The 15,491-nt window shown below is 49.0% G+C and overlaps 6 protein-coding genes across 6 annotated transcripts; 2 read left to right on the top strand and 4 right to left on the bottom strand.

Annotated features, from left to right (window-relative positions):
* Positions 1–249: 249 nt before the first annotated feature.
* On the bottom strand, positions 250–2,589 carry EI90DRAFT_3153943 (uncharacterized protein). The gene is made up of 7 exons (XM_039065898.1): positions 2,117–2,589; positions 1,972–2,060; positions 914–1,915; positions 819–863; positions 601–765; positions 427–534; positions 250–375 (listed from the first exon to the last, which is right to left on the bottom strand). The coding sequence occupies exons 1-7, from the start codon at positions 2,537–2,539 to the stop codon at positions 351–353; spliced, it is 1,857 nt and encodes a 618-aa protein (XP_038917396.1). The 5' UTR covers positions 2,540–2,589; the 3' UTR covers positions 250–350.
* A 432-nt stretch (positions 2,590–3,021) lies between these two features.
* On the top strand, positions 3,022–3,863 carry EI90DRAFT_645012 (uncharacterized protein). Its single transcript, XM_039067904.1, has one exon. It carries the CDS (start codon positions 3,191–3,193, stop codon positions 3,662–3,664), a length of 474 nt encoding a protein of 157 aa, XP_038917395.1. The 5' UTR covers positions 3,022–3,190; the 3' UTR covers positions 3,665–3,863.
* Positions 3,864–7,221: 3,358 nt separating this feature from the next.
* On the bottom strand, positions 7,222–8,850 carry EI90DRAFT_3053543 (taurine catabolism dioxygenase). The gene is made up of 8 exons (XM_039060028.1): positions 8,720–8,850; positions 8,586–8,651; positions 8,370–8,530; positions 8,215–8,303; positions 8,119–8,151; positions 7,953–8,065; positions 7,696–7,907; positions 7,222–7,642 (listed from the first exon to the last, which is right to left on the bottom strand). The coding sequence occupies exons 3-8, from the start codon at positions 8,469–8,471 to the stop codon at positions 7,415–7,417; spliced, it is 777 nt and encodes a 258-aa protein (XP_038917394.1). The 5' UTR covers positions 8,472–8,530; positions 8,586–8,651; positions 8,720–8,850; the 3' UTR covers positions 7,222–7,414.
* On the bottom strand, positions 8,495–8,866 carry EI90DRAFT_3053541 (uncharacterized protein; the record flags this gene model as incomplete). The annotated part of the gene is made up of 1 exon (XM_039060027.1): positions 8,495–8,866. One exon carries the CDS (start codon positions 8,861–8,863, stop codon positions 8,678–8,680), a length of 186 nt encoding a protein of 61 aa, XP_038917393.1. The 3' UTR covers positions 8,495–8,677.
* Positions 8,867–8,945: 79 nt separating this feature from the next.
* On the top strand, positions 8,946–9,688 carry EI90DRAFT_3053539 (uncharacterized protein). Its single transcript, XM_039060026.1, has 2 exons — positions 8,946–9,024; positions 9,112–9,688. The coding sequence occupies exon 2, from the start codon at positions 9,237–9,239 to the stop codon at positions 9,480–9,482; it is 246 nt and encodes an 81-aa protein (XP_038917392.1). The 5' UTR covers positions 8,946–9,024; positions 9,112–9,236; the 3' UTR covers positions 9,483–9,688.
* Positions 9,689–10,206: 518 nt separating this feature from the next.
* EI90DRAFT_2994821 (cytochrome P450) lies at positions 10,207–12,952 on the bottom strand. Its single transcript, XM_039056174.1, has 7 exons — positions 12,358–12,952; positions 11,772–12,233; positions 11,684–11,696; positions 11,457–11,559; positions 11,255–11,378; positions 10,634–11,180; positions 10,207–10,560 (listed from the first exon to the last, which is right to left on the bottom strand). Exons 1-7 carry the CDS (start codon positions 12,542–12,544, stop codon positions 10,479–10,481), a joined length of 1,518 nt encoding a protein of 505 aa, XP_038917391.1. The 5' UTR covers positions 12,545–12,952; the 3' UTR covers positions 10,207–10,478.
* Between the last annotated feature and the right edge of the window lie 2,539 nt (positions 12,953–15,491).

Raw genomic sequence — 15,491 nt, 5'->3', positions numbered from 1 at the left:
TGCCATGGGAATGGGCATGACCTTGATGGGTCTTGTGCGGCTGCAATTGAAGCAATAAATGTCTGGTGTGGAGGCTGCGTCAAGCCTTTCACGCCCCCTACGATTATTTGCAGTGAGACGCTTCCGCCCATTACTACTTAAATGCCTGTACCACAAGTCTTGCATGCTGCCCATGTCGATCCCCAAAGATATCCAGCATCGACATATCATTAATGTATACTCAGTGACCAGCTCGTTATAGTCGTTAGCAGAAAGTTCACAATTAGGCCATACCAACGGCAACAGGGACGCGTAAAAAGCTATGTTACATGGGTGGAAGTTCTACAATGAGGATTAGGAGGTTGTATGCATCAATCAGATTCACTATCATCGTAGCTACACAAACGCATCAGTTTATATGGATCTCACTGCTTGTCCTAAACTCACACTTCATCGTCATCGTCATCGTCATCGTCATCGTGGGCAACATAACCCGTGGGACTATTTGGTTCGTAAGGGTGGTGGTATTGATCATTGTCGGCAATAAGTCCGTCTCTGCAAGCCGTAAGGAAGTGCTATAAGCAGGGGCGATGCGGGGGCACTGAAGCAGAAGCAACTCACCCATCCTCTGATTCGGAATAGAAGATTGGAGCTCCAGTGTCCTCGTCAGACGACTCGTACTGAATCGCTGGATCATTCGAATCAGACATTGCATCATCTCCTGCTCTGTGAGGCCTTCGAGCTCGCGAGGGGCCAGGAAGGAAATCATCTTCCCCATACATTTCTCTAGAGGAAAGTGGATGAGAATGAAAGCCGGAATGCCAACAAAATAAACTTACATATCCCGTTCGTGAGTATCACTGCTTTCACTATCTCGAGGGGACCTGAAGCAACTATCAGTGACAAAGGCAAATGATTGACGCAAATAGCTAACGATCCAAGGCTCCGCCTGTCGCGCTGGTATGACCCCCGCCCCGAAACGCTAGCGCCCCGAAATCTCCAACTGTTACAGTGTTCGGAATCGGACAGATGATCTCTTTGGTCTTCTGAATCTTCGCCACTGCCAACCGTCACATTCACGCGTGTTCGACGACGGCCCCTTAAAGAACCAGGGATTTGCACCGAGATGTCGTCACTACCATCGGTGTCAGAAGATACAGAACATGCAGGTTGCCGACGCCTGTTAGGCACGTATGGTGGATCATCATCATCGTCCTCGTCCTCACTAGTAACTTCCACACGATAACGATGCCGCCTGCTGTGCGTCTGATTGTTGTCCAGCTCGTGACCGCTTTCCTCGCGGACGGCCAAGCTTGGTGCATCGTGAAATTCTTCGTCAGCCTCACTATCATCCGTGTAATTACGCATAACAGGATGGGTGTCTTCTTGATCCCCGTCATCTATGAATGACGGCTCGTATTCATCGATATCCGTTGCGACGTCAAAGAATGAATTGAAGAACAGTTCCTCGCCTTCATCATCACTGGGAAGTTGATCAACGCCCAGATATAACCGTCCACAACCTGTACACATGCCGTCGAAAATTTCATGCATGCAGTCCCGACATCTAGGGACACCTCCATCCTCGTCATCATACATAACGTCGGGATGCTCAGCCCGTTCGCGCTCAGAAGATGGAGCGAGAGGGGGAAATATTCCTTCCCAAACATCCTTGACTTCCAGTGTACCAAACTGGTCACGCTGGGAAGCGTCCTCTTCGGGGTGAGTGTAGGAGGATGGGTCAAGCGAAGGAATAATGGTTGATACCGCGGACTTGATGAGATACACAGATACTGGGCGGGTTTTGACTTCGGTTCGACAGTAGGGGCACGTTTTCTTTCGCAGATGCGGGACAATCGGCTCCTCGGAATCACAATTGGTAGTAAACCAGCCCTTCAAGCATCCTTCACAAAGAACATGTCCGCAGGGTGTAACTCTGAATGGCGTGAGTTCGAGGATCTCGATCCCATGTACATAAAATGGGGAACGCACAAATACGGCTTCCAGAGCATCTCCAGGCATATTTGGCATTGGAGGGCATTTTGAAGAGATGACAAAACATTTTCATGCTTGTTAAGAAGCTAATACAATGCTCATCATAAGGGAGCCAAGTGCCATTTTACACTGATGAGCTTACTTCATTCTTCAGTGCTAATTCCTTTTGAAGTCGTTGTATCTCAGCATCTTTGTCCACAAACTTTGAATCATGTTCCACGCCCTCAGAGGATAGGGTAAATGAGTCTGTGGATGCCAAAACCGCTGGTGGTGGGCCGGTGCTGGTCCCAACGTGGCCACCTCGCGCTTTCCCTTTACTTCGCTTCCGCTTTTTCGATTGCTTTGTAACCTCGGAGTTGGTAGTTTCTCTCTCCTTCCCCTTGTGGCTAGGCTTTACTATAGGCGAGATCGTGATAAGGGGTTCTTCTACCCCCGACCACTTGCGTTTACGAGAAACAGGCGTCTCTTCCTGAGCATCTGACGACCGGGAAGCATTGAGGTTTTGATGTTTCTTTTTCTTTCTGAGCACACGGTTCTGAAGTATTGGTGAGTCCGATTTCGGCATTCCCGCTACAATGAACAGGCGGAGTTCGAACAAGCGCTAGTCAGGCGGCGCTTGCCGCACGAATTACTCACAGCAGGATTTTTCCACAAGCAGGTGCCCAACCGCCGCGCCGACTACACTTTCAACCGAAATATCATATCCCTGCTGTGAGGTGCAAATGCAACTGAAGGATTCACCGGCTGCATGCGTACCAACTGATCTCCAACAAACTGCTGTAAACGTCGACATACAGCAGTTTGAAAGCAAGCTGGCTTGGCCCCACAACAGACGTACTGTGTGGCTTCTAAACCTGGGCCTTGTTGTGCATCAATAGGGGACAGATTTTTACTCCCTTCTGCCTGGCTTCAATCGATGTTGCTTGTCTTTCTGTGGCCTTCGTCCTTGATTGCATGACCCACCACTGTTTTATACCAAATTAGGGCCTTCCTAGCTACACCTGGAATCCGATCTCTGACACATTGCAAATAATGCAATAAATCGGCATCCCGACACAGGATGCGGGTTATAGAGCAGGGGGTAGCGTGAACAACCTAACCATTCGAGTTCACATCATGAGGTGCCTTCGCGTCCGCTGAAAATACATAGTCATTGGCATAGCAGGGACCGTTGGAAACAGTTCTACTCGGTTTTGGGGTTCTCTCGGTCGAAGTCATGGACCTCTCCCTCCCCTTTGTGCCTGACCTTCAGCATTACCGCGACCTCAATCCAAGTTTTTCCCTACTCGAACATTGCACGGACGAGCTTCCGGCTCATGACCCTAGTATGATGAGGTTTAAGGATGCTTCTCGGCTAGATGTCCTTGCGTTGAGACGACTCGAATCTCTTAAAGTTGAAGCGTTGTGTAAGACCCAGGGGAAAGTCACTATATCGACCCTTCTTCACACTCGCCGTTTCGCAGCATACACGCCTCTCCCAAGGTGTTGTCCCAAAAATTTGATCCCCTTGAACCAATCAGTGAGCCTGCGAAAATGGCAAACGTGTTGTCCATTTTATCCCTATCGATGTTGGAACATTATCGGTAGTAAGTCCCCACTCAACAAACATTCCTGGCTACTCGCTTCACAGTCTCACATTGCTGCTTTGGTACTCTGGTGTAAACCCATTGGCGACCATACACCAACCTAATTGCCTGATTTCACTCGAAAACAGCCGATGCGCAGGATCATCGATTCTTGAAAAACTCTTTTTCGAATCCCGTGATGGAAGGTGGATAGATCTCGTCGAATTGGTTGAGGCGTGGGTTTAGATCTAGCGAAGGCACATTCGTTAGTATTGCTGAATGAGGGTGCAGATGAGAGGACAAGAAGCGGATAATCGGGGAATAGTAGCTGACCTGCTTCGTCAGCGGCGTTCACATCTGTAACAACGCGGAACCAAGGGCCGTTCAAACGTGTCTCTCAAGAAATTTATGATTTCGTCCTTGTCCTATATGTCGTTAGATTATCAACGACTCTATCGAGAACCTGGCCCACAGCCCACTCCAACCAAGGTTCAGTGGCGACTTTGTAATGAGCGTCGAAGTTCCCCCTTAAAGGACAAAGACTTCAATCATCAGCGCCAGGACCATCATTGAAGAATGAAAACGAAACTCGTGAGCTGCGGGTGAGATATATTGACATTGAATCTTTAGGAGAGAAAAGCTCTGGGCTAGGGGACTAGGAAAGAATTTGATGTTTCCAACGTTTTCGTACCCAAGTATAGGCTTGAAAACCTTAATTAAAACGTCTGGATCGACGGGTTTGTCTTCGGGCGCCATGTAGGGGAATGAGGCACTATAGAACATGAATATGGTATTCAATCAGTATCGATCGCACCATCCACAGCAACCAATAGGGGCGGAGGAAAGACGTACAGGACTAGTCCAAGCGCTGTAGCCACAGAACCTCGCCGCGAGGGGAGACCCTACATAACGTCCCGAATCAGAAAAATCGGCTTGAACAGTCCCTTGAATGCCGTTCCTGTTCTATGTCCACTCACCATAGTCATGACCCACAGTTACCACCTTTTGAATTCCTTCTTTTCTAACATCGAAACCAACTCGATTAGCTGTTTCTTATGTTCCTGTTCCTTCAAGTCCTCCGGATTACCTGCTTGACCATATCCCTTCAGTTCGGGCAAGATGACACCGTACCCTTAGGAAGTGAGTAGCGGAACAAAACTGTGGTAGGAGAGTGCGCCTAGTTATAGGTGTAGGGGCAGCGAAAGTTAATCCCAACGTATGGAAGATGAGGAAAGAAGGGCACGGGACGGCCGAAAGTGAGGCACGAACCAGTTGGAAACTCATGGCAGAGAGAAAGATTTGTTGAACGCTGACTCGGATCGAACAGAGAGATAATGGCATTCGACGCCGTTGAATATGTTCCAGGCTGAGTCCAAAATTGGTGGTCCATCGTTATTTTGGCGACCACTGGGGTTGACCGGTTCGTATTTAGTGGTTTCTTCTGTTGTGATGAGGAGAACAGCCAACTCTGAGACGAAGCCAATACTTAGGCTCTTTCCCCCTTAAAATCTGAGTAGACTCAGCGCGTAGGTGTATGTACTAGTACGTAGACATGCGCTAAATCATGCGCTGTGTAAGTACGCACGATTGGAAAGTGGTGGAAGGTATGTTCTAGCCTTTGTTTACAGTATATTTATGTGAAGAAGCGGAAAGGGGGCTGATATAGGGCAATGCGAAGCACAGATGGTTTTTGGTCTGAGGGTTAACGACGGTGGTGAGCGATAAATGGGAAGCTTATATGTACCCAGGACTTCACACACGCAGCTACTGTTATAGTCCGCGAGAGATAGAAAGATTAGCTGACTGAAGTCAGCGCCCAATCCGGTCAACGGAAGTTGCACCACCCCAGCACTTATTTACCGACGCATCGACAGCAAATTTTAAGCCATTCAACCATGTAGTACAGTAGCAGACTCGTACCCAGTCGGAGGAGCTCCGTGGACGCGCAAAATAATAGCTCTTTAGGCAATGTTCTCACGTTCTGTATTCAATACAAAAGATCACATGGTACGGAGTTAAACACATAGCCGATCACCTACTCCGGAAATGTGGACGCGACACTTCGCTCCTCCGACTGGGGCAAAATGTACTATGGCTGTGCTCCGGCACTGTCCGGCCTCTGTCTTCCCACGGGAAACAAGCTCGCTTCAAGGCTCTAATCATCACACCCCTCCCCAAGCCATCACAGAAAAAATCCAAAACAAATGTAGTAGTTACCCCCACCCAAAATTAACCCAGCCCAACCCAGCCCAACCCGATTCATCCGCTTCTTGCTCATATGTGCTAAAATTATGTTGGAATCTTGTATCGCGCGCTCAAAATAATATTATTTTTCACCTCATCGGCCAATTTCTTGGGGTGAGGATACTGTAGTGATCAACACCAGAGCAGGATTGGACTATGATTAGGTAGTTCTACCATGTTTTCCCTTTGACTGGGCTCAATAATGATAAAGTGCTGAGTGCGCGATACAAGATTCCAACATAATTTTAGCACATATGAGCAAGAAGCGGATGAATCGGGTTGGGCTGGGTTGGGCTGGGTTAATTTTGGGTGGGGGTAACTACTACATTTGTTTTGGATTTTTTCTGTGATGGCTTGGGGAGGGGTGTGATGATTAGAGCCTTGAAGCGAGCTTGTTTCCCGTGGGAAGACAGAGGCCGGACAGTGCCGGAGCACAGCCATAGTACATTTTGCCCCAGTCGGAGGAGCGAAGTGTCGCGTCCACATTTCCGGAGTAGGTGATCGGCTATGTGTTTAACTCCGTACCATGTGATCTTTTGTATTGAATACAGAACGTGAGAACATTGCCTAAAGAGCTATTATTTTGCGCGTCCACGGAGCTCCTCCGACTGGGTACGAGTCTGGTACAGTAGGGACCGTATGAAACGAAGAACAAGGCTGCTTTTCTCCACGAGCGGAAATAAGTGCCCAAATACTGACAGGCTGTCGCGTGCGCGCAAGTTGAGAGTGGCTGAATTGAAGAAGATACCGAAAGTAAGCTTCTTTTTTCCACTCCACGGAGTCTTCGCTTCGGGTCTCAAACAGAACCAGCTCCACAGACGCACGCGGTTATCTATCGGGGCGGTCACCCACCGTTGAAATACTGTGCTCGAAAGTTTTTTGCCAAGATGCCATCCGCCCCTCCATGGGCCGACCCTCGCTACAGGTTCCGTTACTTCGACCATGCATCCCGAGCCCCCTCCCCGAGACGCATCGCCAAGCCATGTGCTCTAGCTAAGGATGTCACTGCAGAGAAACTCCCTGGAAAAAGTTGACACATCCTTCGCCCTATCGCCTTCCGTCGCCGCATTGGAATACCATTCGGAAACGCAGTTAATGCGCGACGGAAGTCTCAGGGAATATACTATCCACGTACGTAGCCCTCATATGGTGAGGGTTCAGGGTCGCGCGAATGAGAAGAGCCAAAATCACGCACGTCCGCAAGCAATTGGAAGTCATCGCTAGGTATACCGCAAGTGGCAGCAAGGGATATATCGATACGCGTAACACACCGATGGCAAGAATTTAGGCAGATCTGCATCTGATTTAACACGAGATGATATGTGCGGCTATTCCTACACCTCTTCTTGGGCCAAATTTGAACGCAACGAGAATCCCCTTCCTTGGTCGTGGAGGAAGAGGTCCCAGGAGAAACGATCTATGCATACTTCAGTATATCCCCAGGGCCAGGTCCGACAGGATCATCGGAACCAGCGAGGTTGCACTGGTGGAACTTCCTGACTTGGTCATCGCGGAACGCGCCAACGACGGTGTGAATCAGTCCACGATTATGGAACAATACAAGGTCGTTCTCCTCCCTTGGTGTCAAAGTCGTACGTGCAGTGAATATTCTAATTGATACTCAATAGTACTTACCAATCATGGGGATAAACGAATTGAGGTGAGATGGTGGGGCGTTGGATTCGATAGACGAGGTCTCGTACTTCCTTCAGATCCTTCAAATGTGCACCCTCTGGATACAGCACGCTAGAACCCGCAGAGGCTTGCTTCGCTGCGGGAATAGGGTCGATAATGAGCTCCTGGATAGCACTAGGATGAACCTGGACATGAAGATCGCTAGTCCGTGGATTCTTCCAAACCTGAAAGGGGCCATGTCTGTCCAATGATATCTATAGGAGTACAGTGCGCATACCACAGGGAAAGTCTTGACTTTGCTCTCTTCCCATTTTGGTAACTCGCTAAGCGGAAGCTCAAGCCCCTCAGTTTCGATTCCCAAGCCGGTAGAACGACTGTGTGCAGGCGCCATCCAGACGTATGGATGCGGGGCATAACGCACTTTGGTTCGAACAGCGAGAGACTTTTCCTCGGGTGAGAGAAGATTGAACGTGGTCCGAGTCGAAATGACTGCATTCATGGGTCTTAGGCCTTATTCAGGAAGATAACACTTACAGGCCGTCGTTCCGAGAGGAACGTCCAATTCATCTCCGGTTCCATCGTCATAGCGGACAGTCTGACGCGGGCCTTTTGGTACAGTGAGGCCGTAAAGCGTCGTCACCCGGGGACTAAAACAGAATACAGATAAGTCAAGCTTCTCTCGGAGAACGTTAGGACTCACGGAGAGAGATCGTAAAGGGCTGCATCGATGTGCCTGCAAAATGACAATGACGTCATGCCCTTCGCTTCAGATACTCAGGCTTGCCCCCCAACCCACCAGCGATAGAAACGAGTGAATTTGAGGTCATCTTCTTCAGGTATGCGGGTTTTATGGAACGTTTTATGATGAGGATGCTTAAGTTTCGCCTAACGATGTCAACGCAATTTATATCAGCAGTTGCGACTCGGTCGGGAAGTATTCCCTGCTCGTACCTCGGCGAGCCCCTCGTGGTTGTATACAGTCCCATTCCCAATGAGCTGCACTTGGGGAATACGAGGGATTGTCTTCAGGTCAGGATGCAATATCGATCTCATGTTATTTCCTGTCTTGTTGTTCCCATGTCCATAACTCTCGCACGTTGGATCGAAGGCCTGTGGAGAGTTGTACATTCGAGGCAGTCGGGATGCTCGTCGTCGATACATCAAGCATACCTTCGTTAGAGCATACTGCTGTTCGGGAGTAAGTCTGGCATTTTTGAAGAGAAGAACGGAATGCTACGAATAAATTCACAATGACCATGTCAGAGAGGGGGATGGGAACAGGGTCCTGCAATGGATGTTACCTTGTATAGAAGCTCTTCAATTTCCTTGAACGTTTCTGTGTCTATGTTACCAGGATCAACACCGCGAACTTCGCGGCCGAACTCCGAGAAGTAAGCGGGGTTGGCTGAAGCAGGCAAAGGCAACGGTACGAGTTCGATCGCCATTTGTGTCGGATCAACAGATGCTAACTGGAGCTGGGTTTACAAACCACCCCGCTACGCATCAACTTGGCTGCAAGTGGACAGGGGCTGCCAGTGCAATTCACAGCAGTCTTATTTAATGGAACAGCACTTGCGGGAATCACCGGGCTCACAACGCCAGGATAGTCAGTCTGTCGCCCCACTATCGGATAGCACATTGGTGCCTTACGGGACTGGATCCGCTCGGTCTCATTCTCATTTGATATATCTAGGTGGTACGGATCTAGCAAGCAGCGAATGCTAGTGGGGAAGAATTCAAGGTCCTCCAAAGGCACGCCGATGGGTCCCCGGTTTCATTCTCGTCCGATAGAGCTTCAGTATCCAATAATACGACAGTATGAATCTGGGATGCAGCGCCCGGGGAAGCACTCAAGGGCACGCCAGTTTGGTCCTCTCAGTCCCCCCCATCATATTCGATGAATCCGGGATTGCCGTACCATCTTGTGACACAACAGTGGACATATGGGACGGGGAAGAACTCAAGGGCCTCCGAGGGTGTACCAGCTTATTTCACTTGGTCTCATTCTCACCTGGTGAATCCACACTAGTTTTAGCACACAATGATGAGACAGTACCAACCTGAGATGCGGTTAACTGGGGAAGAATTCAAGGTCCGCTCGATCTCAGGTTCCATCAGCAACAAGCCCACCCAGGACTCATCTTCCAACCCGATTACCGTTCCTATTGAGCGCTCGTTTGCCGAAGTCAAGCATGACAGGACAAACCACGTCCCCCTTCATGCGGTACCCCTCATTTTATTACTCCCACTCATGTGGGCGACCATTTGGGAAATGATGGGCAAGCCCTTACTCAGTTACCGTCCATTTGGAAGGTGGGCATGTCCACATTATCAGGACATCCGGGTGCCGAAGAAGAGCTATTGTTGTGTTTAACATACAACAACGGTTAAATAATTAGGATACAGTGAGTGGATTGCCCTTGCGATCGGTAATTTTTTCCTTCCACTTCAATGACTAAACTATTTCGCGTTGCCCCCCCTACCCTGATCTCCCCCTCAAGCATTCCCCTGCTGAATCGAACCAAACGCACGCAAAAGCGGAGGCATAAACTGGACGTATATAATAGCATAGGATTCCTTCGTCGATCACCCGATACTGAAGCAAGATGGCACTGGCATGGCTAGTCCTCTTTCCTTCGAAACCCATCAAGTCAGAGCGAGAGCAAAGCCAGATCCACCCCTTACATTTTAATTTTCCTTTCATGCCATGGCGAGATTTACGGGGAAACAAGCTGCTTCTTGGAAACGATTTGTACATATGCCTTCCTCGCCTTCTTTTTTTTTTTTTTCCCTTGCAATCTCTAATATTCTGTCAATAGAAGTGCATGAAATACAATATTGATGTTTTTGGAAAACGGAAACGTCATGCATGTCAATACGGCTGAGGCGGAACGATGGCTGACAGGATTAATCCAATCGCGTGCCCGACAGCAGCTGTTTAGAAGAAAAACAAACAAACAAACCAAAACAAAGTATTTCCATCGCTACACTGCAACATAACAAGGTAAGGGAGGAGGGGACGGGGGGGATTCGCCGCTTTTGTGAATAAAACATCATTCATCAATCCAAATTGACCGTCTTGATGAGCTCCACGGCTTTAGCAGACCGAGGTGTAAACGTAGCTCCATACTCCGTAGGGTGCCTAAATATTATCAGTTTGTTTTGTTTCTCGGCATTATAAACCCAAGAGGGGGCACGGTTGCGGAACAACTTACATCACCAATCCAGTCGTCCACCCAATCTGTGGCTCGATATCCTTCTCTTTCTCATCCTTCGCCTTCCCAATACTAAAGCAATGCAACGTACACGCGATGCTCATAAACACCGTCGCACTCGCTACATCCTTCCCAGGACAGCTTCTTCTCCCAAACCCAAACGCGTAACTATGTGGGTCCGTAGGAGGGTTCTCCACTAGGAATCGTTCAGGTTTGAACGTAAAGGGATCTTCATATTCCTTTGGATCCCTCATGATTGCCCAAATGTTAGAGATGACAGTTGCTCCACCTGGAATGAGCATCCCGTCGTAAATATCATCTTGGATGAGGGCATGTGGAACGCCAAGAGGGGTAGCAGTGTTCCATCGGAGTGTTTCCTTGAGTATGGCATCGATGTATGGAAGGGAAGGACGATCGTCCCATGTGGGTAGGCGTTCTGAACCTACAATGGAATTAAGCTCAGCCTGGGCTTTGAGTTGAATCTCTGGATGGATCGTCATGGCAAGGATAAAGGAAGCGATCGTAGCTGCCGTCGTGTCCGAGCCCGCTAGGAAAGGGGAAAAACGTGAACAAGGGAAAGAAGGATTTGGTGTGATAGGAGAAAGTTGATCCACAACGAACCTCCATAGAGAATAGCAGCAGTACTTTTGATCAGATTTTCTTCCGCCTGCGCAGTAAGACCAGTAATCGTCCCTCTAGCCTCAAGAAGGGTGGAAGTGAACGAAGGTTCAGCGGTACCCTCGGCCTATCCCGGAAGTTGGTGCGTTTCCCGAAAATCAATTCCCAGAAATCGGCGCGGTAACGTCAGCAATGGGCAACATACCATCTTCCGTTTCACAAACCCGAACAACTCCTCACGTATTCTCACGCTCAGTGATCGACCCGCGAGAATGAATTGGCGGGTTTCGGCCTTCCAAAATGTGAGCCTGCGATCGGCGTTTTTCGTTTTGGTGGTGCAGAATGATCCGAAGAAGTGTATTTGAATTGAAGTATATATTTCGGAAATTCTAGATCAGATGGGTGGTCGTAACACAGCAGGGATTTACCTACGGGACCCTCTTCACTGTGTAAACCAAAATTATATGGCAAAAATGGTCAGCTGGGGGAAAGAGGGGAAAGAGGAAAGGGAAGAACTCACGAATAGGCAAGTAATCCACAAAATAACCCCCTCCCACCGCACGCCCGAACGAATCAGTGGCAGCTTCCACAAGGGGAAGGACCGGGTCTTCCTCCTTCAACTCATACCCATACGCCACCTTTAAGATGATACCACTGCTCGTCCTTTTAACATGCTCTCTAAACTGCTCTGGTTTTTCAAGCAACCGGGCAAGATATTTATGAACGGCATCTTCCTGAATGGGCCAGTACGTCTTGGCCGTACGCGAGTTGAGCGCCGAGTTGAGAAGCTTGCGCGCACGGCGGAAAGTGTCCCCGTAGGGCGCGAGAAGTGTGCTTGAGGAATAGCCCATGACATCGGCCATATGGGAGTGAGGGCGGGAGGAATATATGGCGGATCGTTTATCGAGGAGGTCGATAGCTGCTTTGGCACTGTTTAAGACGATGATGGGCCGCGAGAACGCGGTGAGGTATACAACATTTCCTATTAGGTTTGTGAAAGGGACGGATTAATGGCCGGCGCGTTTCATTCGCCCGATACGAATCAAGGGAAACGTTGACGTTGTTAGAAGATGCGAAATCGGAAATATAGTGAGAGTCGCACCCACCATACTCTTTACCCCACTCTGCAAACTTGAGCTCTTTATGAGAGGAAGGAATGTCCTTCGCGTTACCAAGAAAGAGCTTTGGCTTTGGCCCAGGAGGTAAGGGTTTGGACCGCTTTGGTTTGTTGCGGAAGACATAGAGGGCTACCAGAAACGGCGCAATGATGCAAACAAGGAGCAAGTTCGCCATTGGTAGGATAGATAAGTTTAGGGTTTATTCGATGGCGCGACGGAAATAAAACGAAGGTAGAGAGAGCACCATAGAGCCTCTTTGACAGCGCTTTTTATGAGGGGATGCCCAGCTTGTGCATGGCACGATAGCTCTGTACAGCCACTCATCAGGGATCGCACACAGGTCAAACGTCCGGTTAAGGCGGACAATCGACTCTGCTGACAAATGGCTCAAAATACCGCAACTGAAGCGAAATCGTCTTCCTCGAAGGCGCACGTTATTTACCTGTAGCCGATAAGGTGTTACTATGAGTGGCCAACGCTGGTTAGATGAGGACGTTTCCTGCAAGCCTCTCACATTGCACTGACGAAGTGATGAGCCCTCGCACCGGTTCAGGTTGAACCCGTCTTGTCGTTTGACCGTGAGAAAAGCTGCAATATCATTCTGCGACAATTGAATGCTGGGATCTCCAACCCCTGACAACCCAACTATAACATGCCAGTACTGTTATAGGTAACGATAAGCGGACAACTTTGATGGGGCTATTGCGTGGAAGCGGGGTGGGAGTCCGGAACGCAGTGCGATGCTCGGAACTTCGAACTCAAGTCCCGAGTCGTTCAATCTGATTCGTCTCTTTCGCTCGTCGTATCACGGCCGGATCTTCGCTCTGTGTTTGCACAGGTACTCTTTCTCTAGGCAGGGGCCAGTCTCTACTTTTTCTCCGACCAACTTCGGGACCGCCTGATAAATATATCTTGGCTTCGCACTGATCCGGTCTTAGGGCGCGCCTCCCGAGCAGCCAATATATTCCCACTTGTATATATGGGCATGACCCAAAGTCATCGTTGTCACTCCGCCAAAGGTAAAAACATGGATCCGAGAAGGTGAACCACGGAAGGGGGAGTGAGGATAAGGAAAGAGAATCTGACAATGCATTTGAATGCACGGTGAGGGATATTTGAAGCAAATGGCTTCATCGTCAATCATTCTGGAACATGAGTTCATGAGTATTTATAACGTCGCGGAGATTGGAAAAGCCAAGGCGGTGAGTGACCACGTACTGTTGCCATGTGGATACACATCACCGAGTGCTGATTGCCGGTACATGCTTGGTCATACCTAAGTGCTGAGACTGATCGAGCCTAGACATGTAGCGAGTGTATATTGCAAGACTCGAGTTGTGGAAGTCATACATATAGAGCGAAGATGACACTATACTAGTACTCACCATGACTTGATTTTGGGAGAAGATACTTAGTCCGCAAAAGCCGGATGTTGGGTATTTAGACAGGCGACAACCAAATCGATTTGAAATGCACAACAAGATGGTTGCTCAAGAGTGAAACGACCATCTCAAAGATAGCAAGTCCTACTACTCTGCATCGGGTCTTGTAAATGTAAATTTTTCGGTCCCGAATTGAATGTGTTTGAAGGTCCTCTATTATTGCCAATTCCTGAAAAACCCAGGGTCCTCAAATTCCTCACTTATACAGTGTATATGACCCACTTTTCAGCCCCTTCTCGCGCAACTCATTGACTTCGCAATGTCTGGTGGTCTTCCACTGCGTTTCAGACACCTTCTAAATCCAAACGATCTTCACCGTGTGGCAGTTTGAAGTGAACAATAGATCATCGGGACTGTCCTGACTGCTATTTGGGCTTGGGCTTCATATCCCCACTCTACATCTCACGCTTCCTTCCGTTTCCGTTCGTCTTCTGTTGTTCATGCTTGTCCCTGTCGTCATATACGCTCTATATGCGTGAGTGGCGGGCTCTGCTGCATCGGGCGGCGAGGCATCCACTTCTGACTTCATGCTGGCACGTTTCGGACTTGAGCTGAATATATTATATTCCGCGTGGAGATACTTAGCATCCAATCGTACCGTTGGTGCCAAAGCAATACGTAGAGCGTACGTGGTGCAATACACGTGTACGGAAGTGGTATCTTCGCACACCAACATGCGGGCGCCGACGGTGCCGACGTTATGTTTTATCATGCCCCGAATTCTGATTACAAAACTGCGGAACAACGATCTCTTGTTGAGGTTCCAATAAATGTATGAGTGCCGCTGATTGATACCAACTCCCCAAGTCTCTTAAGTCATCGGGCACTGCATAACAGCGGCAATCATTCCATGCTCGTTAATCAGCAGAATGCGGCTGCAACGCTAACACCCTTGAACCTGAGTGAGCCTTGTTCGTCGGCATGATGGTCGAGATACCAAGAAAGGTAACACCATGCCACACCCTCAACACCGTGAGCAGTCGCGGCGTAGGCCACTATCTCGACGTCAAACATTAACATGACCAAATCGTTAAGACTCTATTGGGAACTCCGGGGTGGGGCACCGTAGCACCTAAAATCAGAAATTCAGTAGGAACGTTAGCGCGTTAAAACGTCTTAGGCTAAAAATTATACCGATTCAACACTTTCAAATGTCATCATTTTGAATTGTACACGCAGCCACCGCGCACCCTCCACCATCATGGCATACTCTCCTGAGACCTGATAATGCCGCAAGGGTGCCCTTCTCATTCTCAAGAAGCTGTTAACCTGTGGAGTCGCAATTCCCATTCACATGTAAAGACATCGCTCATGAGTGAGCCGAGGTTGAACAAGCGAATCAAGAGTGACAAAATGGTTATATTTACTATATGTATTACATTCTAGATGTGCTGCGTGCTCCTGTCCAAATGTGTGTCGCTTCACTCGTGGACCCTAAGATGTGCCTGGGGATGTGATGTGATTAATGAGTGTCATTGGGGTTCGAGCTCGATGGCAACAGGGGAGGGGGAGGGGGAACAGCATGAGTGTTCGCAGTCATGGGAGAGAGAGGACACACACTTACGTCTGGCATTCCACGGGGTAATCTTAATACGACCGCGGGATATCGGCTCCACCAACTTCTTTGAATTCGAAGCCTCCAGAAGCCTCCGAGCATGTTGTGCCACTCTCACGGCCACG

The sequence above is a fragment of the Cantharellus anzutake genome, assembly GCF_015039405.1.
Source record: "Cantharellus anzutake strain C23 chromosome Unknown EI90scaffold_18, whole genome shotgun sequence".
NCBI classification, from domain to species: Eukaryota; Fungi; Basidiomycota; class Agaricomycetes; order Cantharellales; family Hydnaceae; genus Cantharellus; species Cantharellus anzutake.
This window is presented reverse-complemented; position numbering and strand designations above follow the sequence as displayed.

Coding starts and splice junctions, on each gene's coding strand:
- EI90DRAFT_2994821 (XM_039056174.1), bottom strand. CDS start 12,544: ATGGCGAACTTGCTCCTTGTTTGCATCATTGCGCCGTTTCTGGTAGCC. Junction 12,234..12,357: donor AGAGTGGGGTAAAGAGTATG/GTGGGTGCGACT, acceptor CAAACCTAATAG/GAAATGTTGTATACCTCACC. Junction 10,561..10,633: donor TGGACGACTGGATTGGTGAT/GTAAGTTGTTCC, acceptor GATAATATTTAG/GCACCCTACGGAGTATGGAG.
- EI90DRAFT_3153943 (XM_039065898.1), bottom strand. CDS start 2,539: ATGCCGAAATCGGACTCACCAATACTTCAGAACCGTGTGCTCAGAAAG. Junction 766..818: donor GATACTCACGAACGGGATAT/GTAAGTTTATTT, acceptor ACTTTCCTCTAG/AGAAATGTATGGGGAAGATG. Junction 376..426: donor GATGACGATGACGATGAAGT/GTGAGTTTAGGA, acceptor GCGTTTGTGTAG/CTACGATGATAGTGAATCTG.
- EI90DRAFT_645012 (XM_039067904.1), top strand. CDS start 3,191: ATGGACCTCTCCCTCCCCTTTGTGCCTGACCTTCAGCATTACCGCGAC.
- EI90DRAFT_3053539 (XM_039060026.1), top strand. CDS start 9,237: ATGAATCTGGGATGCAGCGCCCGGGGAAGCACTCAAGGGCACGCCAGT.
- EI90DRAFT_3053543 (XM_039060028.1), bottom strand. CDS start 8,471: ATGAGATCGATATTGCATCCTGACCTGAAGACAATCCCTCGTATTCCC. Junction 8,304..8,369: donor ACCACGAGGGGCTCGCCGAG/GTACGAGCAGGG, acceptor TGACATCGTTAG/GCGAAACTTAAGCATCCTCA. Junction 8,066..8,118: donor GCCCTTTACGATCTCTCTCC/GTGAGTCCTAAC, acceptor ATTCTGTTTTAG/TCCCCGGGTGACGACGCTTT.